This window comes from Papio anubis, chromosome 8 (assembly GCF_008728515.1).
Source record: "Papio anubis isolate 15944 chromosome 8, Panubis1.0, whole genome shotgun sequence".
Taxonomy (NCBI): domain Eukaryota; kingdom Metazoa; phylum Chordata; class Mammalia; order Primates; family Cercopithecidae; genus Papio; species Papio anubis.
This window is the reverse complement of record NC_044983.1, coordinates 66,437,623-66,460,513: the sequence shown is the minus strand read 5'-3', so window position 1 is coordinate 66,460,513 and position 22,891 is coordinate 66,437,623. Positions and strand designations below refer to the sequence as shown.

Genomic DNA, 22,891 nt, shown 5'->3' with positions numbered 1-22,891 from the left:
GAGAAGGAACAATTTAAGTGTTCATTCGAGAAATATGTATTAAGTGGTTACTATGTGCTAGGCCTAGCAATATGTCCTGTGTCTCTAACATTCTTTCAAGTAACATACAGTATTTAATTTTAAAATGAAGCTGGTATTCTATTGACATTTCTTTAAATTTACCTTACAGTGATATGCTTTACAAATGTCAAGTTAGTCAATAAATTTTGTAACATTATTTGAGTTAAAAAAGAGAGACTTCAAGTCAATAATCTAATTATAAAAAACAGAGCTGAAGTTAATTAAAACAAACAAAAAAGAAAATCAATGAAGCCAAAAGTCTGTACTGTGAAAAAATAAACAAAGTAAATCAACCTTTAGCAAGATTGACAAAAAGAAAGAAGAGTCAAATTACTAAAATCATGAAGAAAAAGGGAAATGTTACTGCTGAACATACACAAATATAAAAGATTATAAGGAAAAACAATGAACAATTGTAAAGAAACAAATTAGATAACTTAGATAATATGGGAAAATGCCCAGAAAGGAAGAAATTACCAAAATTGACTCAAGAAAAAATTCAAAATCTGGTACATATGAACAAAGAGAAGGGAATAACAGGCACCAGAGCCTAGTTGAGGGTAGAGGGAGGGAAGATGGTAAGAACTGAAAAACTACTTCTTGTGCTATGCTTATCACCTGCATGGTAAAATAATCTGTACACCAAACCCCTGTGACATGCAATTTTCTGTCAAAAAAAACCTGCACGTGTACTCCTAAACATGAAACAAAAACTTAAAAAAAAAAATCAAACTCTCAATAGACCTATAACAAGTAAAGAAATTGAGTAACCAAAAAACTTTCCACAAAGAAAGGTCTAGTACCAAATGACTTAACTGATAAACTCTACCAAATGTTGAATGAACAGACACCTACAGAATGGGAGAAAGTTAGACCTTTGTCAGATGCAAATTATGCCTCCAGCATCTATAAGGAACTTAAACAAATTTACAAGAAACAAAACAACCCCATTAAAAAGTGGGCAAAGGGCATGAACAGACACTTTTCAAAAGAAAATATACATGCAGCCAAAAACCACATGAAAAAAAACTCAACATCAGTGATCATTAGAGACATGCAAATCAAAACCACAACGAGACAGCACTTCACACCAGTCAGAATAACTATTATTAAAAAGTCAAAAAATAACAGATGCTGGCAAGGTTATGGAGAAAAAGGTACACTTATATACTGTTGGTGGGAGTATAAATTAGTTCAACCATTATGGAAGATGGTGTGGTGATTCCTCAAAGATCTAAACACAGAATTACCACATGATTCAGCAGTTCCATTCTGGGTAAATTCCCAAAGGAATATAAATTTTTCTATCATAAAGACACATGTGTCCACATGTTCATTGTGGCACTATTCACAATAGCAAAGACATGGAATCAACCTAAATACCTATCAATAGTAGACTAAATAAAGAAAATGTGGTACATATACACCATGAAATACTATGCAGCTATAAACGAGATCCTATCCGTTGCAGGAACATGTATGGAGCTGAAGGCCATTATTCTTATCAAACTAACACAGGAACAGAAAACCAAATACCGTATGTTCTCACTTATAAGTGGGAGCTAAATAATGAGAACCTATGAACACATAGAGGAGAATAACACACACTGGGGCCTATCAGAAAGTGGAGGGAGGGAGGAGGGAGAAGATCAAAAGAAATAACTAATGGGTACTAAGCTTAATACCAGTGTAACAAAATAATCTGTACAATAAACCCCCATGACACAAGTTTATCTATATAGCAAACCTGCACATGTACTCTGAAATTACAAGTTAAATTTAAAATAATAATAATAAATAAACAACAACAAAAAGAATAATTAACATCAATTCTTTACAAGTTCTTCCAGAAAACAGAAGAGAATAAAAAACTTTCTAGTTTATTGTAAGTGGATAGTATTATCCTGATAACAAAACTAGACAAATATAACACACACACACACACACAAAAGAAGACTACAAGCAAATATATCGTATGAATACAGACACAAAAATCCTTCACAAAATACTAGCCAATCAAACAAACAAAATAAAAAGGAGTATACACCATGATCAAGTAGGACTTATTCCAGGAATAAAGATTGGTTCAACATACAAAAATCAGCCAATATAATGTACCATGTTAATAGAATGACAGGTTTAAAACTACACACACTCATGATCATATCAACAAAGAGAAACAATTTGAAAAAATCCATCAACCCTTCATTATAAAAGCATTCAACAAACTAGGAAAACAGAACTTTCTCAATCTAATAAAGGTCATATGAAAAACCTATAGCTAACATCAAAATTAATGATGAAAGACTGAAAACTTTCTGCCTAAGGTAAGAAATAAGAGAAGGATGCTAATTCTCACCACTTCAATTCAATATTGTACTAGAAATCCTAGCCAAGGTAGTTAGGCAAGAAAAAGAAGTAAAAGGGATCCAGATTGAGAGGGAAGGAATAAAACCAACCCTATAGGTAGATGGCATGATCTTAACTGTAAAAAATTCTAAATTACTAATAAAAAACCTGTTAGAACTAAATAAATAGTTCAGCAAGGTTGAAGAATACAAGGCCAATATGCAAAAATAAGTGGTATTTCAACACACTGGCAATGAACAACCTAAAAGTGAATTTAAGGAGGCAAATTCATTTATAAAGCCATCAAACAAAAATAAAATACAAAGGTATCATTTAACATAAGATGCACAAAAACTGTACACTAAGAATTATAAAACTTTATTGAAAGAAATTACATATCTCTGCTTTTATTTTAGTAAATGGATAGATACCCTGTGTTCATGGATTTGAAGACTTAAATTGTTAAGCTACTCCCAAATTGATTTAGTGATTCAACGCAATCACTATCAAAACTTCAACTGCCTTTTTGACAGAAATGGAGAGCTGATCCTAAAATTCTATGAAATTATGGGAGTTCAAAAACAGGCAAAGAAATCTTGGAAAAAAAGGGACAAAGAGAACTGACACTTCCCAACTTTAAATTCTACTACAAAGCTACAATAATCAAGACAGTGTGGAACTGACATAAAGATAAATATATATCAGGGGAATATAATTGTAAGTCCAGAAATAAACCTATACATCTATGATCAATTGGTTGTAGACGAGGGTGCTGTTATAGTCCAACTTCTGCTGCTTATAATCAAACACCTGAAACTGGGTAATTTATAAAGAAAAGGGATTCTTTTCTTTGGAAGCTGAGAAGTCCAAGGTCAAGGGGCCACATCTGCTGAAGGCATGTGTGCTAGTGGGGCATACTCTGCAAAGCCCCAAGATGGCCTAGTGCATTACATGGCACAGGAGCTGAGCATATTAGCTCAGGTCTCTCTTCCTCTTTTTATAAATACCAGTCCAATTCCCATGATAATTCATTAATCCATTGATTAATGTATGTATTAGTTCATTCATGAGGGCAGAGCCTTCATGACCCAATCACTTCTTAATGATCTCATCTCTCAATATTCCACATTGACGATTAAGTTTCAACATGAGTGTTGGAGGGTACAAACATCCAAACCCTAGCATGTTCCAGAAGCATTCAATGGGAAAAGAATGCTCATTTTAATACAGCAAGAAAAGGTTAATATCTATATTCAAAATAATGAATTTGAATGCCTACCTCACACCATATACAACACTGAAGTCAAAATGGTTCAAGGATCTAAACAGAAGAGCTTACACTATAACAGTCCTAGAAGAAAACATAAGTGTAAACCTTTGTAATTGTCTTAGTCTATTCACATTAAAACAAAAATTCTAAAGATTAGGTGGCTTGAAATAACAAACATTTATTTCTAATAGTTCTTGAAGCTGGAAAGTCCAAGATCAAGTAGATTCAGTCTACAATGCCAGTAGATTCCGTCTAAGATAAGGGCTTATTTTCTAGTACATAGATAGCCTTTTCACTGTGTTCTCACATGGTAGAAAGACAGAGAACTTTCTGGGGTGTCTTTTATAAGGAGACAAATTTGATAAGCTTGTTTCAGGGATTATAGTTTTTCTTCTTTGCAACTTTTGGCAATGTTGGCTATTCCCTCCTTGAAGCCTTCTTGCTTCACAGAAACCTTCTATCATTTCTTCACTGCCCCCACCCCCATCTCTTTCCACTCTTCTAGAGAATAGCGCTGTCAGGCTCCCTCAAAGCCCTGTCTTGCACTAACTGCTCCTTATGTCAGTGTTCCAGAGTTGTGGGCTCAGTCTTTTTCACTCCATGGTTCATTTTTTTCTTTTGTTGACTGATTGATTTACTCGTTTATTCATCATCTGGCACAGTACATGACACCCTGAAGCAAATTCTTGTGAGTCAAAACTCAGTTTTGAGGTCATTTCCTCAGGGAAGACTCCTCTTAACTACTACAGACATAGCCCAGCTCAGTTCAACTTTGAGGTAACTCATGCCTGAGGATCTTGGTACTTATCCCTGCTCTAAAACTTTCCCCACTGTTGTAATTTTTGTCTGAGATTCCGCCACTAGACTCAGTCCTTGGAGACAGGAACTACGTTCTAGTAATTTTTGTTTCACCATCATGCCCAGAAAAAGAAAGAGTCCGTTAGTGTTAATTGAATAAATTAAAATATTTAGTAAGCTATTGTACCGTGCATGATTAGCATTCCAAAATTAGAGAGATATCTTTTATCTCTAAATTGCAAAAACACTTGGAAGAAAGAACACTGAAGATCAAATGACTGATCATTTCTTAAGGACAGGCTTGGAGAGAGGAGAAGTATGTGGTAGGAAACTGAAGAACAGGGACTCCATCAAACAGACACATGCTCAAAGCCTGGCTTTGCCACTTACTATGTCACTTGGCCCCTCTGAAATTCAGTTTCTATAGAAATTCTTGCAGAGTTTATAAATGAAGGGGGTAAATCACTTAAAATACTAACTGAGACTTAGTAAACCCTAATAAATTTTAGCAATTTTTGCTGAATTTTATACAATTCAAAAATTCATCAGTGTCTTAGTCAGTTCTGTGAAGCTATAACAGAATGCCACAGACTGAGCAACTCATAATAGACAGAAATTTATTTGCTCACAGTTCTGGAGGCTGGGAAGTTCAAAATTGAGGGGCTAGCATCTGGTGAGTGCTTTCTTGCTGCATAACTCCACGGCAAAAGGGCAAAGAGAGTGAGAGAGAGTGGTGGGGGAAAGAGAAAGAAAGAGGGATGGAGAGAACAAGAAATAAGTATTTAACTCATCCATTCGTAAGGAAGGAACCCACTCCCACAGTAACATTAATCCATTCATAAGGGCAAAGCCCTCCTGACCTAATCACCTCTTAAAAGTCCTACTTCTTAATAGTATTATAATGACAATTAAATTTGAACATGGGTTTGGAAAAAGATAAACATTCAAATCATATTGATAATTTTTTAATCCATACTTTGTGTGCTGCTAAGAAAAATACGCCATTGATTGAAAGACCCATTCTTCTTTTTTTTTTTTTAAGCGAGATGAGGTTCTCACTGTGTTGTTCAGGTTGGTCTCAAACTCCTGGGCTCAAGCAATCCTCTCCCCACCTCAGCTTCCAAAAGCGCTGGGATTACAGGCATGAGCCACCATGCCTGGCCAAAAGACCCATTCTTATTTCAGAAATGCTGAAGTATTCATGGAACAGATTATAGAATCAATAAAATCCCTTATTCTTGTTGCTATGGCCTGAATGTTTGTATCTCACCCCTGAAATTTATGTTTAAATCCTCCCCCAATTCCCAAGGTGATGGTGTTAGGAAGTAGGACCTTTGGGAGGTAATTAGGTCATGAGGACTCTGACCATATGAATGGGATTAGTGCCCTCACAGCAGAGGCCTGAGTGAGCTGTTTGCCCTTTCCACCGTGTGAGGACACAGCAAGAAGGCACCATTTATAAGGAAGCAGGCCCTCACCAGATACCAAATCTGCTAGCACCTTGATCTTTGATTTTCCAGTTCCAGAACCATGAGCAATAAATTTCTGTTGCTAATAAGCCACCCAATTTATGGTATTTTGATATAGGAATCCAAAAATACTAAGACAATTATGCCTTACAGGAAAAAACAAAATTGCAGAGGATAGACTAGACTGTAAGAGGTTATTTTGGGGACTCAGATAGGAGAAGTTAGTCCTATCATATATACTAGATGTAAATAGGCAAACATCCTCTCCCCATTTATTTCATTTCAGACGCAAGGTGCTGGATATTGGAATCCTGCTGCATGCAAAGGAAGATGAAGAGACACTGTAATTAATGTGAACCATCCTCTCATGAACAGACATTTACAGAACTAAAGGGGAGTCAGAGCATTCCAAAGTAGGAACTCATTAAGCTTCTCTGAAATGAGAATGACTAAGTACAAAATATCTCATGCAACTGATAACTTGTTTTTTAGACAATTAAAAATATGAAAAGGAAACTAATTTCTAATACTTTTATATATTCAATACTTTTAAAGGCACACTTTCATATAAATTAGTGAAGTTTTGAACCTACTTTCAACTTGTACCCCACTTTGGCATTCTATCACATCAAATCATAGTAGTATACAGGTCTCCTCTTTGGAATTTTGAAACTCAGTGTGAAATATGAGAGCACTATTTTAGATGAAAGTAAAGATCTTGCATAAGAAACAGCCGAAGTAATCAATTCTTTTTAATCACAGGGCTAAGGTGTGTCCTTTAGTAGATAATTTGTGACATGAGGCCAAAAAAAAAAAAAAAAAAAGGAAACAATTGTCAAAGGTGACTGGGACAACGAACGCAGTGAGTATAGCTGTTCTTATCTCTGCAGACTAGAGCACTCATGTGGATGGAACATTAGTCAAAAATTAGGGTGGTGAATGCAGTTGTTGCTAATGGTTACTCCATAGCAATATATAATGGAGTATGCTTGGCATTGGCATTGCCTGCTAAACAAGAGATGCTGGACTATAATTAGAATGTTGGTGCTCATCAAAATGCAGTAAAACAAGAATAGTAATTACTTAAACCTGAACCTACATTCCACAAGATGACTTTGCTTTTTAAATTATTTATTCTGTTTTAGCATTTATTAACGAAAAAACTATTAGGTCATGAAAAATTAAGATCTCATAGAGTAGAAAGATGAGTCTGAGATTTCCATATAATGACCAATATTTAGAAAAGTGTAAATTTCAGTGAAAATCACTGCAGGGTATTTGTCTTACTCAGAAAGAGATTTCCTTTTGCTAATAGGTACCTCCTCATCTCTACTTCATTCTTTTGTACCACTATGTCTGCATTGAGACACAGCTGACTACCATACCATAATATCAGCAAAGAAATGACTTACAGGCTTGAACTGGAGCTTTCTGTTCTCTGAGAATGATTGATGATTGTGCAGTTATCAAAGTTCTTGCTGTAGATGAAGTTGAATCCAGCCTTGCATATTTTCTTTTGAATTTTTCAAAGCTTCCTATATGTATGAAGATTAGGTAAAGCACAATCATTCTAACATTTCTAACACATTCTTCGTAGTCTTCTAGGCCTTAATTCTATAGAATTGAATTAATCTTTTAGAAATTACACTTTTTTGTTTTTCTTATGCTTACTAGACACAGTATAGATATTTTCCCTTCAGACCTAAGTTACACCTAAACTGTGTTTTGTTGTTTATTGTAAATGAAATTGGCAAGAAATAGAAAAGGACCATTCTAGTTAGTCATGAGATCACTAGAGACGTAAATTAGTTTGATTAAATTGCATTTTTGAAAAACCAAATTATAATGGTCCTCATAAGGAACTTCACTATATTTTCTCATATTTGATAGATGAAACAAGGATTACTCCAGAAGTTCAGCAAGTATACAACAGGATATGGACCTAAAATTTTCAGATTTTAGTCTGTTTCACATATGACCCACACTTACATGTATAGCCCCAACACACTCTCACATCCAGGCCTTCCAACCCACTTGCAGAAACGTAATTTTTTGGATATTTTATAGATCAGTTTATACTTTTGTTAAACATTATCTTGTAGCATTTGCATTTACCTGATGGAGTTTAATTCTTCCTACTAACAGGTTAGGCAACTCCAAAACGCTATACTTTCTATAAGTTATATACATAAGCTAAATTGAAGTATGGCTTCATAAATCATAGATATCTAACTTTTTAATCATTGTTTGAAACTATACAAGCTATTACTTTTATAATTATCATGTTACATAAGTGCAAATAATTCAGTACAGACTTGGATATTTAATTTATCAACATCTGCGCTGGTTAAGCATGCCTGCAAAGTCTTTAAATGATTCAGTGTAACAATTATTCAATGTAATGTTGGCTTGAACATTTCATACAACTTTGCTGGCCCACCTGCCCAAGGGTAGCAACCATAGAACAATGTACTTGTATTGCATAGCAAGAATGCTCCACAATGTTGTAAAACATCAACAGAAAACAGAAAAAGTTGCAACAACTGACAATTATTTCTGTGTTTGTTACAACCTTATGAGCTAAAACTAACATTTAATAACATCAGACATGGAACTATGCACGATTCATGTACACTAACCCCATTCTCAGAACTACGTTGTGGGGTAGGTGCTATTATTTACCACAGGAAACTGTGCAACAGACATATAATCACACAGAACTGATCACTGGAGGAGTCAAGGTTTGAACTCTGGTCAGCTGGTCTTACCACTGTGTAACTATTAATGATAACTGAAATTAATTAGGTTATTTATCATTGAATTGGTTGAAGTTTGGATATTCAAAATATTAGACTTTTTTCTTCAGTTAACTTAAATAAGGTCAAAGTTAAGTTACCAATAGTCACGAATGAGACTATGTCATGGACCTATTCCTCTTAATTTTTTTTTATTTGCTTATTTTCATGATACCCAAAATGTTTTATTTCAGCCTTGACCAAATACATTAATAATCCTTTCACTAAAAATCATTAATCTAGAAAAATTACCTTAGAATTTCTCCAAATACTGTTGAATAATGCTGGTCAAAATGTATCATGTAGATACCTAGTGCAACATTTTGTAAAGCAAAATGTACTTTAAAAACACAGACTTGATTTGTCTGTGTAAAGACTGTGTTTTCTGCTATCTGCATAAAATGGACCACAGCCATGGAGGTGTATTCTCTTCTGTAGCTTTTTAAATATGCTCAGTAACTAGATTAGCAAAGCACTGTTATCATAAGTTTATCTTCTTGCTTCTCATTTTATTCTGGTAGACTGCACTGTGTACTCAGGGCTATGCTACTGCACCTAAACACTGCAATCCCATTCACTCTCCTCAGGTCCTGGTTTTCTAGACTTAATTACTTCTCCCAACATTTGCCATTGTCCATGATGACATTTTCAAGCCTATTTTTGCATTGAAGATTATAGCAAATAATTCTTAACTGAGTCACCCACTAGGGTGGTCTTTTGAGAAAAACAACTGTTTCAGCATTATCCCCTAAAATTTCCTCCAGGGTTACTTTTAGAGACACATATTTAAAAATTCAAACAGGTGATCAGTATCATTATTCTTACTTCTTTTAAAAAAATTGTCTGTATGTAAACAAGCAGCAGAATTTGTTTTCAGTGAAACCTTTTGGCTACAACATGGAGATACAGGATATTATTGAACAATTTTGCTAATCACATCTGTGCAATAATAAATTTCTCTCTTCCATTCTCTTAACTACACAAGCTTTGCTCCAGGATTAGTTCTAAACTTAAAGACTTTGCAAGATTGCTTAATTTTGGAAGAATGTAGTTAATATCTTATTCCAAGAGTCTACCTGAGCTACTCACAGCCATATTCGAAAACACATTTTGGTAACCACAAAGCAAAAATACTTAGTAGTAGAAATACGAAACAAAAATAGAAAAGATTCAAAGCATACTACTATAGAAAACCATCAACCATGAAGGAAGACAGTAAGACAGGAGGAAAGAACAAATGTATATCCAAAACAACCAGAAAGTAACTAACAAAATGGCAGTAGTAGGTCCTTGCCTAATGATAATTTCCCTGAATGTAAATGGATTAAATTCTCCCATAAAAAGACATAGAGTGACTCAATGGACTGAAAAAACAAGACCCAACTATATGCTGCATACAAAAGAATAATGGCACATACAAATAAACTGAAAGTGAAGAAATGTAAGAAGACCTTCTATGCAAGTGGAAACCAAAAGAGTAGTGTTAGCTATACTTATATCCAATAAAACAGACTTTAGGTCAAAAACTGTAAAAAGAAGCAAAAAAAGGACATTATGTAATAATAAAGTGATCAATTTGTCAAGAAAATATAATAACTGTAGGAATATATGTACCCAATATCAGAGTACCTAAATATATAAAACAAATATTAAAGGATCTGAAGGGAGAAATAAATCACAATTCAATAATTATAGATTTCAGGGCCCCACTTACAACAATAAATAGATCATCCAGACAGAAAATTAATAAAGAAACCGTAAACTTGAACAATATTTTAGACTAAATGGATCTAACAGACATACATAGAATATTCCATCCAACAGTAGCAGAATACACATTGTTTTGAAGTGCACACAAAATATTCTCCAGGATAGATCACATGTTAGAGCACAAAACAAGCCTCAGCAAATTTAAGAAGACTGAAATTATATCAAGTAGTTTTTTTCAACCACAGTGTTACAAAACTAGAAATCGATATCAAGAAAACATCAGAAAATTAACAAATAAATGGAAATTAAATAACATGATCCTGAACAACCAATGGGTCACTTAAGAAATTAAAAGGGAAATTTAAAACTATCTTGAAAGTCCAGTATGGTGGCTCACACCTGTAATCCCAGCACTTTTGGAGGCTGAGGTGGAAGGACTCCTTGAGCCCAGTAGTTCAAAGTTGCAGTGAACTATGATCATGCCACTACAGCCCAGCCTAGGAAACAAATGTCATAGAAAATATAGAAAGATAGATATATAAATTTTGGTATGTTATATATAAGTGTGTGTGTGTGTGTGTATACATATATATATATATAGAGAGAGAGAGAGAGAGAGAGAGAAAGAAAGAGAGAGAGAGAGCGCGCAAAACGAAGTAAATACAACATACCAAAACTTATGGGATACAGTATAAGCAGTTCTAAGAGGAAAATTTTTACTAATAAATTCCTACATTATAAAAGAAGAAACATCTCAAATAAACAACCAACCATTCTACCTCAAACAGCTATAAAAAAAGAAGAAGGAACTAAACCCAAAGCAAGCAGAAGGAAAGAGATAATAAAGATCAGAGGAGAAATAAATAAAATGGAAACTAGAAAAACAATTTAATTGTTTAATTGTTAATCAACGAAAATGATTTGATTTTTTTTTTTTTTTTTTTTTTTTGAGACAGAGTCTCGCTCTGTCGCCCAGGCTGGAGTGCAGTGGCCGGATCTCAGCTCACTGCAAGCTCCACCTCCCGGGTTCACGCCATTCTCCTGCCTCAGCCTCTCGAGTAGCTGGGACTACAGGCGCCCGCCACCTCACCCGGCTAGTTTTTTGTATTTTTTAGTAGAGATGGGGTTTCACCGTGTTAGCCAGGATGGTCTCAATCTCCTGACCTCGTGATCCACCCGTCTCGGCCTCCCAAAGTGCTGTGATTACAGGCTTGAGCCACCACGCCCGGCTAATGATTTGATTTTTTAAAAAGATAAACAAAATTGGCAAACTTTCATTTAGACTGATTAAAAATAGAAGATTCAAATAAATAAAATCAGAAATGAAAGAGGAGACATTACAACTGATATCACAGAGATAAAAAGGATCATAGGAGACTACTATGAACAATTATGCATGAATAAATTGGATAACCTAGAAGAAATGGATAAATTCCTAGACACATAAAGTCTACCAAAAGTGAATAATGAAGAAACAGAAAATCTGAAGAGATCAATAATTAATAAGGAGATACAATCAGTAATAAAAAGTCTCCCATCAAAGAAAAGCCTAGGACGTGATGACTTCATTGCTGAATTCTACAAAACATTTAAAGAACTAATACCAACCATTCTCAAAGTCTTCCAAAAAAAATCAAAAAAGAGGGAACACTTCCAAACTCTTTATGAGGCCAGCATTACCCTGATAACAAAGCCTGACAAGCACACTACAAGAAAAAAAAATTACAGGCCAATATCCTTGATGAACATATATGCAAAATTCCTCACAAAATACTAACAAACCAAATTCAACAACACATTAAAACAACTGTCACCATGATCAAGTAGGATTTATCTCCAGAATGCAAGGATGGCTCAGCATATGCTAATCAATAAATGTGATACATCACATTAGCAGAATGAAGAAGAAAAATAAGATGATCATGCAGTAGGTGTAGAAAAGCATTTGATTAAATTCAACATCCTTTCATGATTAAAAAAAGAAAAAAAAACTCTCACCAAATTAGGTATAGAAGAAATGTATCACAACACAATGAAGTCCATATGTGAGAATTCTACAGCTAACATACTCAATGATGAAAAATTGAAAGCATTTTCTCTAAGATCTGGAACAAGACAAGGATGCCTATTCTTACCACTTCTATTCAACATAGTATTTAAAGTCCTTGCCAGGGAAATTAAGCAAGAGAAAGAAATAAAAGGCATCCAAACAGGAAAGAAAGAAGTAAAACTGTCACTGTTTGCTGATGCCATGATCTTATATATAGAAAACCCTACATACTCCACCAAAAAAAAAAAAAAAAAATCTGCCAGAACTAATAAACAAATACAGTAAAGTTGCAAGGTACAAAATCAACACACAAAAATCAGTAGCATTTCTACACACTAACAACAAGCTATCCAGAAAGAAATAAACAGAAAAATCCCACTTACAATAGTTACAAAAAAGGAACAAATTTAACCAAAGAAGTAAAAAAAAATCTGTACACTAAAAACTATAAAAAATTCATGAAAGAAATCAAAGAAGACATAAATAAATTAAAAGATATTCCACATTCATGGATTGGAAGAATTTACACTGTGAAAATGTCCATATTACGCAAAATGACCTACAGAGTCTATGCAATCCCTATCAAAATTCCAGGGCAATTTTTACATAGAAATAGAAAAAATAATCCTAAAATCTATATAGAACCACAAAAGACACCGACTAGGCAAAGCAATCTCAAGCAAAAGGAACAAAGCTGGAGGCATCACACTACCTAACTTCAAAATCCACTACAAAGCCATAGTAATCAAAACAGCATAGTACTGGCATTAAAGTAGACATATAGAACAGTAGAACAAAATAGAGATCCCAGAAATAACCTCATGCATATATGGTCAATTGATCTCCCACAAAGGTGCCAAGGACACGCATTGGAAAAAGACAGGCTCTTCAATAAATGGTGTTGGGAAAACTGAATATCCATGTGCAGACAAAATTGAACCCTTATCTCAGATCATATACAAAAATCAACTCAAAATGGATTAAAGACTTACATATAAGACTAGAAAGTGTAAAATTACTAGAAGAAAACATAGGAAAAAAACTATCAAACATTGATCTGAGAAAAAATCAATGTATTTGACCTCAAATGCACAGCCAAGTAAAGCAAAAATAGTGAAATTGAATTACTTCAAACTAAAAAGCTTCTGCACAGCAAAGAAAACAATTAACAGTGTGCAGAGAAAATCTACAAATTGGGAGAAAATATTTGCAATCCATATATCAAATAATTGGTTAATATCCAAAATATACAAAGAGCTCAAACAACTAAGTAGCAAAAAAACAAAAAACTCAATTAAAAAATGGGCAAGTGGTCTAAATAGACTTTCTCAAAAGAATACATACACACTTTGGGCTGAGGCAGGCAGATCACAAGGTCAGGAGATCAAGACCATCTGGCTAACACGGTGAAACCCCATCTCTACTAAAAATACAAAAAATTAGCCGGGTGTGGTGGCAGGTGCCTGTAGTCCCAGCTACTCGGGAGGCTGAGGCAGGAGAAGGACGTGAACCCCGGAGGTGGAGCTTGCAGTGAGCCAAGATCGTGCCACTGCACTCCAGCCTGGGCGCCAGAGTAAGACTCTGTCTCAAAAAGAAAAAAAAAAAAAAAAAGAGAGACATACAAATGGCCAACAGACATATTTTTTAAACGCTCAATATTGCTAACCATTAGGGAAATGCAAGGTAAAACCACAAGAAGATAACATTTCACACCTGTCAGAATGACTATTACAAAAGTGATGAAAGGTAAGTATTGGCAAGAATGTGACGAAAAGGGAACCCTTGGTGGTTCAACATTCTACTATTGCTAGGTATGTAAATTAGGACACCTATTATGGAAAACTGTATGGTTTCTCAAAAAACTAAAAATAGATTTACCATGATCCAGCAATCCCACTTCCGAGTATTTACCCAAACAACGTCAGATCAGTTGGTTGAAGAGGTGCTGGCAGTCCTACATTTATTGCAGCACTATTCACAATAGCCAAGTTATGGAATCAACTAAAATGTCCATCAACAGATGAACAGATAAATAAAATGTGATATATATATATACACACACACACACAGACACACACACACACACGCAGCGGGATACTATTCAGTCTTTTAAAAAGAAGAAATTCTGTCATTTCTGAAAACATAGATGGAATTGGAGAACATTATCCTAAGTTAAATAAGCCAGGCAAAGAAAGACAACTCCTGCATGCACTCATTTATATGTGACATCTAAAACAATCAAACTTACAGAAGCAAGGAGTAGAACGGTGGTTACAGAGGTTAGGGGTTGGGAGAGATAGGAAGATTATGATCAAAAGGTACAAAATCTCAAGCAGAAGGAATAAAAAGATTATGGTCAAAGGGTAAAAAATCTCATGCAGAAGAAATTTTTTTTTACAACTGTATGCAGCATAGTGCATATAGTTGTAATGTACATTTCTAAACTAAGAGTACAGTTCAAATATTCTCATCACAAATATGCTAAGTATTTGAAGTGATGAATATGTTAACTGCTCTATTTAATTATTTAACATCATATTCATAAAACATAATATCACTTTTTATCCCATAAATTTATAAAATTATAAATTGTCAATTTACAATAAAAAATAAAAATAAAATGTACACAAGAAGGCATAATGTAGAGGGAAAGACTAAACCTGAAAATAGCAAAGCAACAAATTTAAAGTCTTTCAAAGAGTCTAAGATAGCAGCTGTGCTGGTTCACATTCCTACATGTTTCCATCAGACTTTGAAGTTCAACCTAAGTCCAGGTGATAGTGACAGCCACTGCAGGACTTAGAAGCCAGTAAGGAAAGACTTTACTCAGGACATTTGGGAGCAGAGGTCTAGAGCTTATAATCTACAATCATACTTGTGTATGTAAGTGTATCTTGTAAAGTTCTAACTACATATCAAGGGTTTTCTTTGTTTTCCTAAATCCATAGTGTAAACCGTAGAACACAAGTGCTATAAGTAATTCAAAGAACAAATTTTTCCCCCAGTAATCCACAAAAATATTTTATGGAATTAATCTTTCTTTTATTTTTTCAGAACACACTTTTTGAGAAAGGTTGTTCTAAATGTCTATCAAGAGTATACTCTTTGGGTAAATGAGCTGAACAGACAACTCTCAAAAGAAGACATACAAAGTGCCAACAGCTATATAAAAAAATGCTCAACATCAGTAATTATCAGGGAAATGCATATCAAAACCACAATGAGATCTCATATAACCCCAGTTAGAATGGCTATTATCAAAAAGACAAAAAATAACAAACGCTGGCAAGGATTCAAAGAAAAGGGAACTCTTTTTTTTTGGAGATGGGGTCTCACTTATGGAAAAATAATAAATGTTTGAGGTAATGGATATGCTGATTACCAGGATTTGACCATTACACATTGCATATATGTATCAGAATATCACCCTGTATCCCATAAACATATACAATTATTACATGTCAACTAAAAATAAAAGGAAAAAAAGAAAGTAAAAAGACAACCCACAAAACCACAGAAAATATTGCAAATCATATATTTGATAAGGGTCTAGTATCCAGAATGTATAAAGAATCCTTACAATTCAACAATAAAGAGACAAGCCAATTTAAAATGGATAACAGATTTTAATAGATATTTTTGCAAAAAAGATACACAAGTGGCCAATAAGCACATGAAAAGATACTGAATACGCTAAATATTGTTAGTCGCTAAAGAAATGCAAATCAAAACTGCAATGTGATACCACTTTACACCCACTAGGATGGTTATAATTTTTTAAAAAGAAAATGAAAAGAATTATTGGTGAGGAAAACAAAGGAAGAGAATTCCTGGTCCGACAATAGTAAGGAAGAGAATCACTGGCCCGATGATGGTGGGTTATCAGAACTTATTAACATCAGCATCACTGAAGTTGGTATACAACTCCCCACTGCTAAATTTGACTGGCTTTAAAAAAAAAAAAAAAAAAAGGAAGAGAATTGTTGGTGTTGAAAACCAACTGTTGGTGAGGAGGAGAAACCTCATTGCTGGTGGGATTGTAATATGAGGCATGCACCAGTGAATTAATTTGACAGTTCCTTAAAAAGACAAACATAGAATTATAATACCACCAAGTATATTCGTTTTCTAGGACTTCCATAATAAATTACCAAAAATCAGATGGCTCTAAACAACAGAAACTTAGTCTCTCATAGTTCTGGAGGCTAGAAGCCCAAAATCATGCTGTCAGCAGAGTCATGCTTCCTCTGAAGATTCTAGGGAAGAATTCTTCCTTGCCTCTTCAAGCTTCTAGGGGTTTCTGGAAATCCTTGACTTTCCTGGCTTCTAGCTGGAAAACTTCCAAAATATGTGAAGATTGAACATGATGTTTCTATATAGTACATAAGTCAAAAAAAAAAAAAACACAAGGAACTTAGAAAATATTTTGAACTAAAGGATAATGAGAACACAACACGCCAAAATTTGTGGGACTACCTAAAACAACGTTTAGAAGAAAATTTACAGCTTTGAATGGTTATATTAGAAAAGAATAAATGTTCAAAAATGAATTATCTAAGCATCCAGCTTAAGGAGGTAGGAAAAGAAGGGCAAATTAAACCCAAACTAAGAAATAATGAAGATTTAGGTGAAAAACATTAAAATAGAAGAGAAAAGAGAAACATAAATTAAATATAAGCCAGTTCATGAAAAAGTACAATAAAATTGAAAAACCTCTAGATAAAAAAGAGAGAAAAGATAATTACTAATACTGAGATTAAAAGAATAAATATCTCTATAACACTAAATGCCCACAAGAGAAAGCAGGAAAAATCTAAAATCGACACCCTAACATCACAATTAAAAGAACTAGAAAAGCAACAGCAAACAAATTCAAAAGCTAGCAGAACACAAGAAATAACTAAGATTAGAGCAGAATTGAAGGAGATAGAGACACAAATACCCTTCAAAAAATCAATGAATCCAAGAGCTGGTTTTTTTAAAAGATCAACAAAACAGGCCACTAGCAAGACTAATAAAGAAGAAGAGAGAGAATAATCAAATAGACACAATAAAAAATGATAAAGGAGATATCACCACCAATCCCACAGAAATACGAACTACCATCAGAGAATACTATAAACACCTCTACGCAAATAAATTAGAAAATCTAGAAGAAATGGATAAATTCCTGGACACATACAACCTCCCAACACTAAGCCAGAAAGAAGTCAAATCTCTGAATAGACCAATAACAGGTTCTGAAATTAAGGCAATAATTAATAGCCTACCAACCAAAAAAAAAGCCCAGGTCCAGACGGATTCACAGCTGAATTCTACCAGAGGTACAAAGAGGAGCTGGTACCATTCCTTTTGAAACTATTCCAATCAATACAAAAAGAGGGAATCCTCCCTAACTCATTTTATGAGGCCAGAATCATCCTGACACCAGAGCCTGGCAGAGACACAACAAAAAAAAAAAAGAGAACGTTAGGTCAAATATCCCTGATGAACATTGATGCGAAAATCTTCAATAAAATACTGGCGAACCGAATCCAGCAGCACAACAAAAAGCTTATCTACCACAATCAAGTTGGCTTCATCCCTGAGATGCAAGGGTGGTTCAACATACACAAAGCAATAAACGTAATCCATCACATAAACAGAACCAACGACAAGAAAACATGTGATTATCTATTGAGAAATAGATAAGAAAAGGCCTTCGACAAAATTCAACAGTCCTTCATGCTAAAAACTCTCAGTAAACTAGGTATTGATGGAACATATCGCAAAATAATAAGAGCTATTTATGACAAACCCACAGCCAATATCATACTTAATGGGCAAAAATGGGAAGCATTCCCTTTGAAAACCAGTGCAAGACAAGGACACCCTCTCTCACCACTCCTATTCAACATAGTATTGGAAGTTCTGGCCAGGGCAATCAAGTAAGAGAAAGAAATAAAGGGTATTCAATTAGGAAAAGAGGAAGTCAAATTGTCTCTGTTTGCAGATGACATGATTGTATATTTAGAAAACCCCATCGTCTCAGCCCAAAATCTCCTTAGGCTGATAAGCATCTTCATAAAATCTCAGGATACAAAATCAATGTGCAAAAATCACAAGCATTGGTATACACCAATAACAGACAAAGACAGAGCCAAATCATGAGTGAACGCCCATTCACAATTGCTACAAGGAGAATAAAATACCTAGGAATCCAACTTACAAGGGATGTGAAGGACCTCTTCAAGGAGAACTACAAACCACTGCTCAACAAAATGAAAGAAGACACAAATGGAAGAACATTCCATGCTCATGGATAGGAAGACTCAATATTGTGAAAATGATCATACTACCCAAAGTAATTTATAGATTCAATGCTATTGTCATCAAGCTACTGCTGACTTTCTTCACAGAATTGGAAAAAACAAAAAACTATTTTAAAGTTCATATGGAACCAAAAAAGAGCCTGCATAGCCAAGACAATCCTAAGCAAAAAGAACAAAGCTGGAGGCATCTGACTTCAAACTACACTACAAGGCTATAGTAAACAAAACAGCATGGTACTGGTACCAAAACAGATATATAGACCAATGGAACAGAACAGAGGCCTCAGAAATAACACCACACATCTACAACCATCTGATCTTTGACAAACTTGACAAAAATAAGCAATAGAGAAAGGATTCCCTATTTAATAAGTGGAAAACTGGGTAGCCATATGTAGAAAGCTAAAACTGGATCCCTTCCTTACTCCTTATACAAAAATTAACTCAAGATGGATAAAAGACTTAAATGTAAGACCTAAAACCATAAAAACCTTAGAAGGAAACCTAGGCAATACCATTCAGGACATAGGCATGGGCAAGGACTTCATGACGAAAACACCAAAAGCAACTGTACCAAAAGCCAAAATAGACAAATGGAATCTAATTTAACTAAAGAGCTTCTGTACAGCAAAATAAACTATCATCAGAGTGAAAAGGCAACCTACAGAATGGAAGAACACTTTTGCAATCTATCCATCTGACAAAGGGCTAAATCCAGAATTTACAAAGAACTTAAACAAATTTACAAGAAAAAAAACCTCATCAAAAAGTGGGCAAAGTATATGAACAGACACTTATCAAAAGATGACATTTATGCAGCCAAGAGACATATGAAAAAAATGCTCATCATCACTGGTCATTAGAGAAATGCAAATCAAAACCACAATGAGATACCATCTCATGCCAGTTGGAATAGCGATCATTAAAAAGTCAGAAAATGACAGATGCTGGAGAGGAGGTGGAGAAATAGGAATGCTTTAACACTGTTGGTGGGAGTGTAAATTAGTTCAACCATTGTGTAAAACAGTGTGGCGATTCCTCAAGGATCTAGAACTAGAAATACCATTTGACACAGCAATCCCATCACTGGGTATATACCCAAAGGATTATAAATCATGCTACTATAAAGACACATGCACATGTATGTTTATTGCAGCACTATTCACAATAGCAAAGTCTTGGAACCAACCCAAATGTCCATCAGTAATAGAGTGGATAAAGAAAATGTAACACATACACACCATGGAATTCTATGCAGCCATAAAAAATTATGAGTTCATGTCCTTTTTAGGGACACTGATGAAGCTGGAAACCATCGTTCTCAGCAAATTATCACAAGGACAAAAACCAAACACCACACATCCTCACTCATAAATGGGAGTTGAACAATGAGAACACATGGACACGGGAAGGGGAACATCACACAATGGGGCCTGTCAGGGGATGGGGGACTGGGGGAGGGATAGCATTAGGAGAAATGCCTAATATAAACGACGAGTTGATGGGTGCAGCAAACCAACATGGCACAGGTATACCTAAGTAACAAACCCACACATTCTGCCCATGTACCTCAGAACTTAAAGAATAATATAATATAAATATATATTTTTTTATATATTAAAATATTTATATATTATATATTATATAAATATGTATTTAATATATAATATAAAAATATATATTATGTATATATTTATATATAAATATATATATATGGAGAGAGAAAGAAAACTTGCTAAATGCCAGGTACTGTGTTAAGAATGTAATGGCAGGCCAAATTCCTGCCCTCAGGCAGCTCCCAGTAATCAAAGGAATCTGTAAAATTATAAGGACTTCTTAATTTAAGGTGGCAGGAGACGGCCCTTCTGACGAGGTGACATTTATGCTGAGATCTGAGGACTAAGGAGGGACAGCCACGAAGAGAGAGAACAGGTGGGGCAGAGGTTGTCCTATCTCCATTACTCCAGCCTACAAGGAGAACCTGGCTTTTCCCTGCAGCCAGGTGTCTGCCACTCACTGATCTGGAGTGAGCTGCAGGACCTCAGAGGAGAAGAGGCATTTAACTCCAGACAGCATTCAGAGTCTTATAGAAACCCCAGGGAGTTTATCACATCTAAGACCCTGACAGCATCTGTATCAGAAATGAGAATCCAACCAGACTGCTCAAGAAATATTAGCTTTAATTCTTTCAGAAGAGAAAATGGCTTATACCAAAAAAAAAGAAGAAATATCACTAAGATCCTATAGACACTTTAAAAAAGGTACTATTATTTACATTTTTAAGTGAAAAAATGTTGATTACTTAGTTGAAACAAATTCCTTGAAAGAATGAGTTACCAAAATGGATTCTAGAAGAGCAGAAAATCTGAATAACTCCCTTGTCAATTAAAGAAACTGTATTAGAATGAAGCCCTTCCTATAAATAAAATTCAAAACCCAGATGACTTCACTTTCAAAAAGTTTTAAAAAGAACTCTTTTAGAAAATAGAGGAAGAGAAACCATTTCTCAACTGATTTTGTGAAACAGGGCTTTCCCAATACCAATATGAGGCAAAAACATTACAAGAAAAGACCAGGCTAGGGCGGTGGCTCATGCCTGTAATCCCAGTAATTTGGGAAGCTGAGATGGGAGGATTGCTAGAGTACAGGAGTTTGAAACCAGCCAGGGCAAGATGATAAGACCCCATCTCTACAAAAAATGTAAAACTTAACCAAACACAGTGGCGCACACTTGTGGTCCCAGCTACTCAGGAGACTGAGGTGAGAGGATCACCTGAGCCCAAAAAGTCGAGGCTGTAGTGAGCTATGATTGCACCACTGTACTTTAGTCTGGGCAACAGAGCTAGACTTAGACCTTGTCTCAAAAAACAAAAATGATCAATATTCCCCATGTACACAGAAGCAAAAATCTTTAATAAAAGTGCAAGCCAATTAAATCCATTAATATATAAAAGGTATAATACATCATGTCCAAGTGTGGTTTTCTCAAGAATACAAGGTTGGTATAATATTTGAAAATAATATATTCCACCATACTAACCAAATTAAAAAGATATCAGAGCATCTCAATAAATGCAGAGAAAGCATTTGACAAAATTCAACACTCATTCATAATTTTAAAATCTCAGGAAACTGAGACTAGGAGAAAACCTGAGAAAGAGCATCTACTAAAAATCTACAGCTAACATCATGCTTAATTGTATGATGTTACACTATTTCACTAGTAGTGAAGACAAGGCAAAGATGTCTGCTGTAACTTCTGTTTCACATTGTGTTTGAGGTTGTACTCAAGAAATCATGCAAAAAAAAAAAATAAAAGTCATACTACTTGGGAAAAAAGAGCTAAAATTGTCTTAATTTGCAAGACATGATTGTACATAAAAAATACTAAAAAATTGACCCAAAAAGGGACTAGAATTAAGAACTAAACTTAGCAAATTTGCAGGATACAAAATCAATATGCAAGACTCAGTTATGTTGATATATCCTAGCATAAACAATTAGAAATGAGATTTAGAAAATAATACCATTTACAATAACATAAAAACAAGATATTTAGGGATAAATGTAATAAAATATGTACACTGAAAATTATAAAACATGGCTGAGAACAATTAAAGACCTGTGCAGATAAAAAGATATTGGGAAACTCAATAAAATTGATCAAAAGATTCAATACAGTCCTAACCAAAATTCTATCAGACTTTTTCTAAAAGGTAAAAACTTGATTATAATATTTATATGGAAATAAAAGAGACATATAACAGTAAAAACAATTTTGAAAAAGAACAAAGTTGCAGGGCTTGTAATATTTATTTGAATATTTATAGTTACATTTTTCAGAACAGTGTGCATTAGCCTAAGGATAGACAAATAGAATAGACAGCCCAGTAATGGACCATTGCATATAGGGTCAATTTATTTTTTACAAAGATACCAATAATTCAATGGGGAGAGGACAGTCTTTTCAACAAACTGTGCTGGAACAACTGGAAATCCATATGGGAAAAAGTGAAACTAAACACTTATCTCATACTACACACACACACAAAAAAAAAACACGCCAAGTGGCCTATAGA

At 34.6% G+C, this 22,891-nt stretch overlaps 1 protein-coding gene across 2 annotated transcripts in view; it reads right to left on the bottom strand.

The window, feature by feature from the left end:
* Positions 1-1,860: 1,860 nt before the first annotated feature.
* XKR9 (XK related 9) overlaps positions 1,861-22,891 on the bottom strand; it is a 185,426-nt gene continuing 164,395 nt past the window's right edge. Inside the window, exon 8 of one of the 2 annotated variants that reach the window (XM_017962095.3) lies at positions 1,861-7,481. In XM_017962095.3, the coding sequence (XP_017817584.1) occupies positions 7,413-7,481 (69 nt within the window). In that variant the 3' untranslated portion in view covers positions 1,861-7,412. Of the gene's footprint in view, positions 7,482-15,782; positions 16,874-22,891 lie in introns of those variants that run through there. The other variant, XM_017962094.3, reaches the window with a different exon arrangement.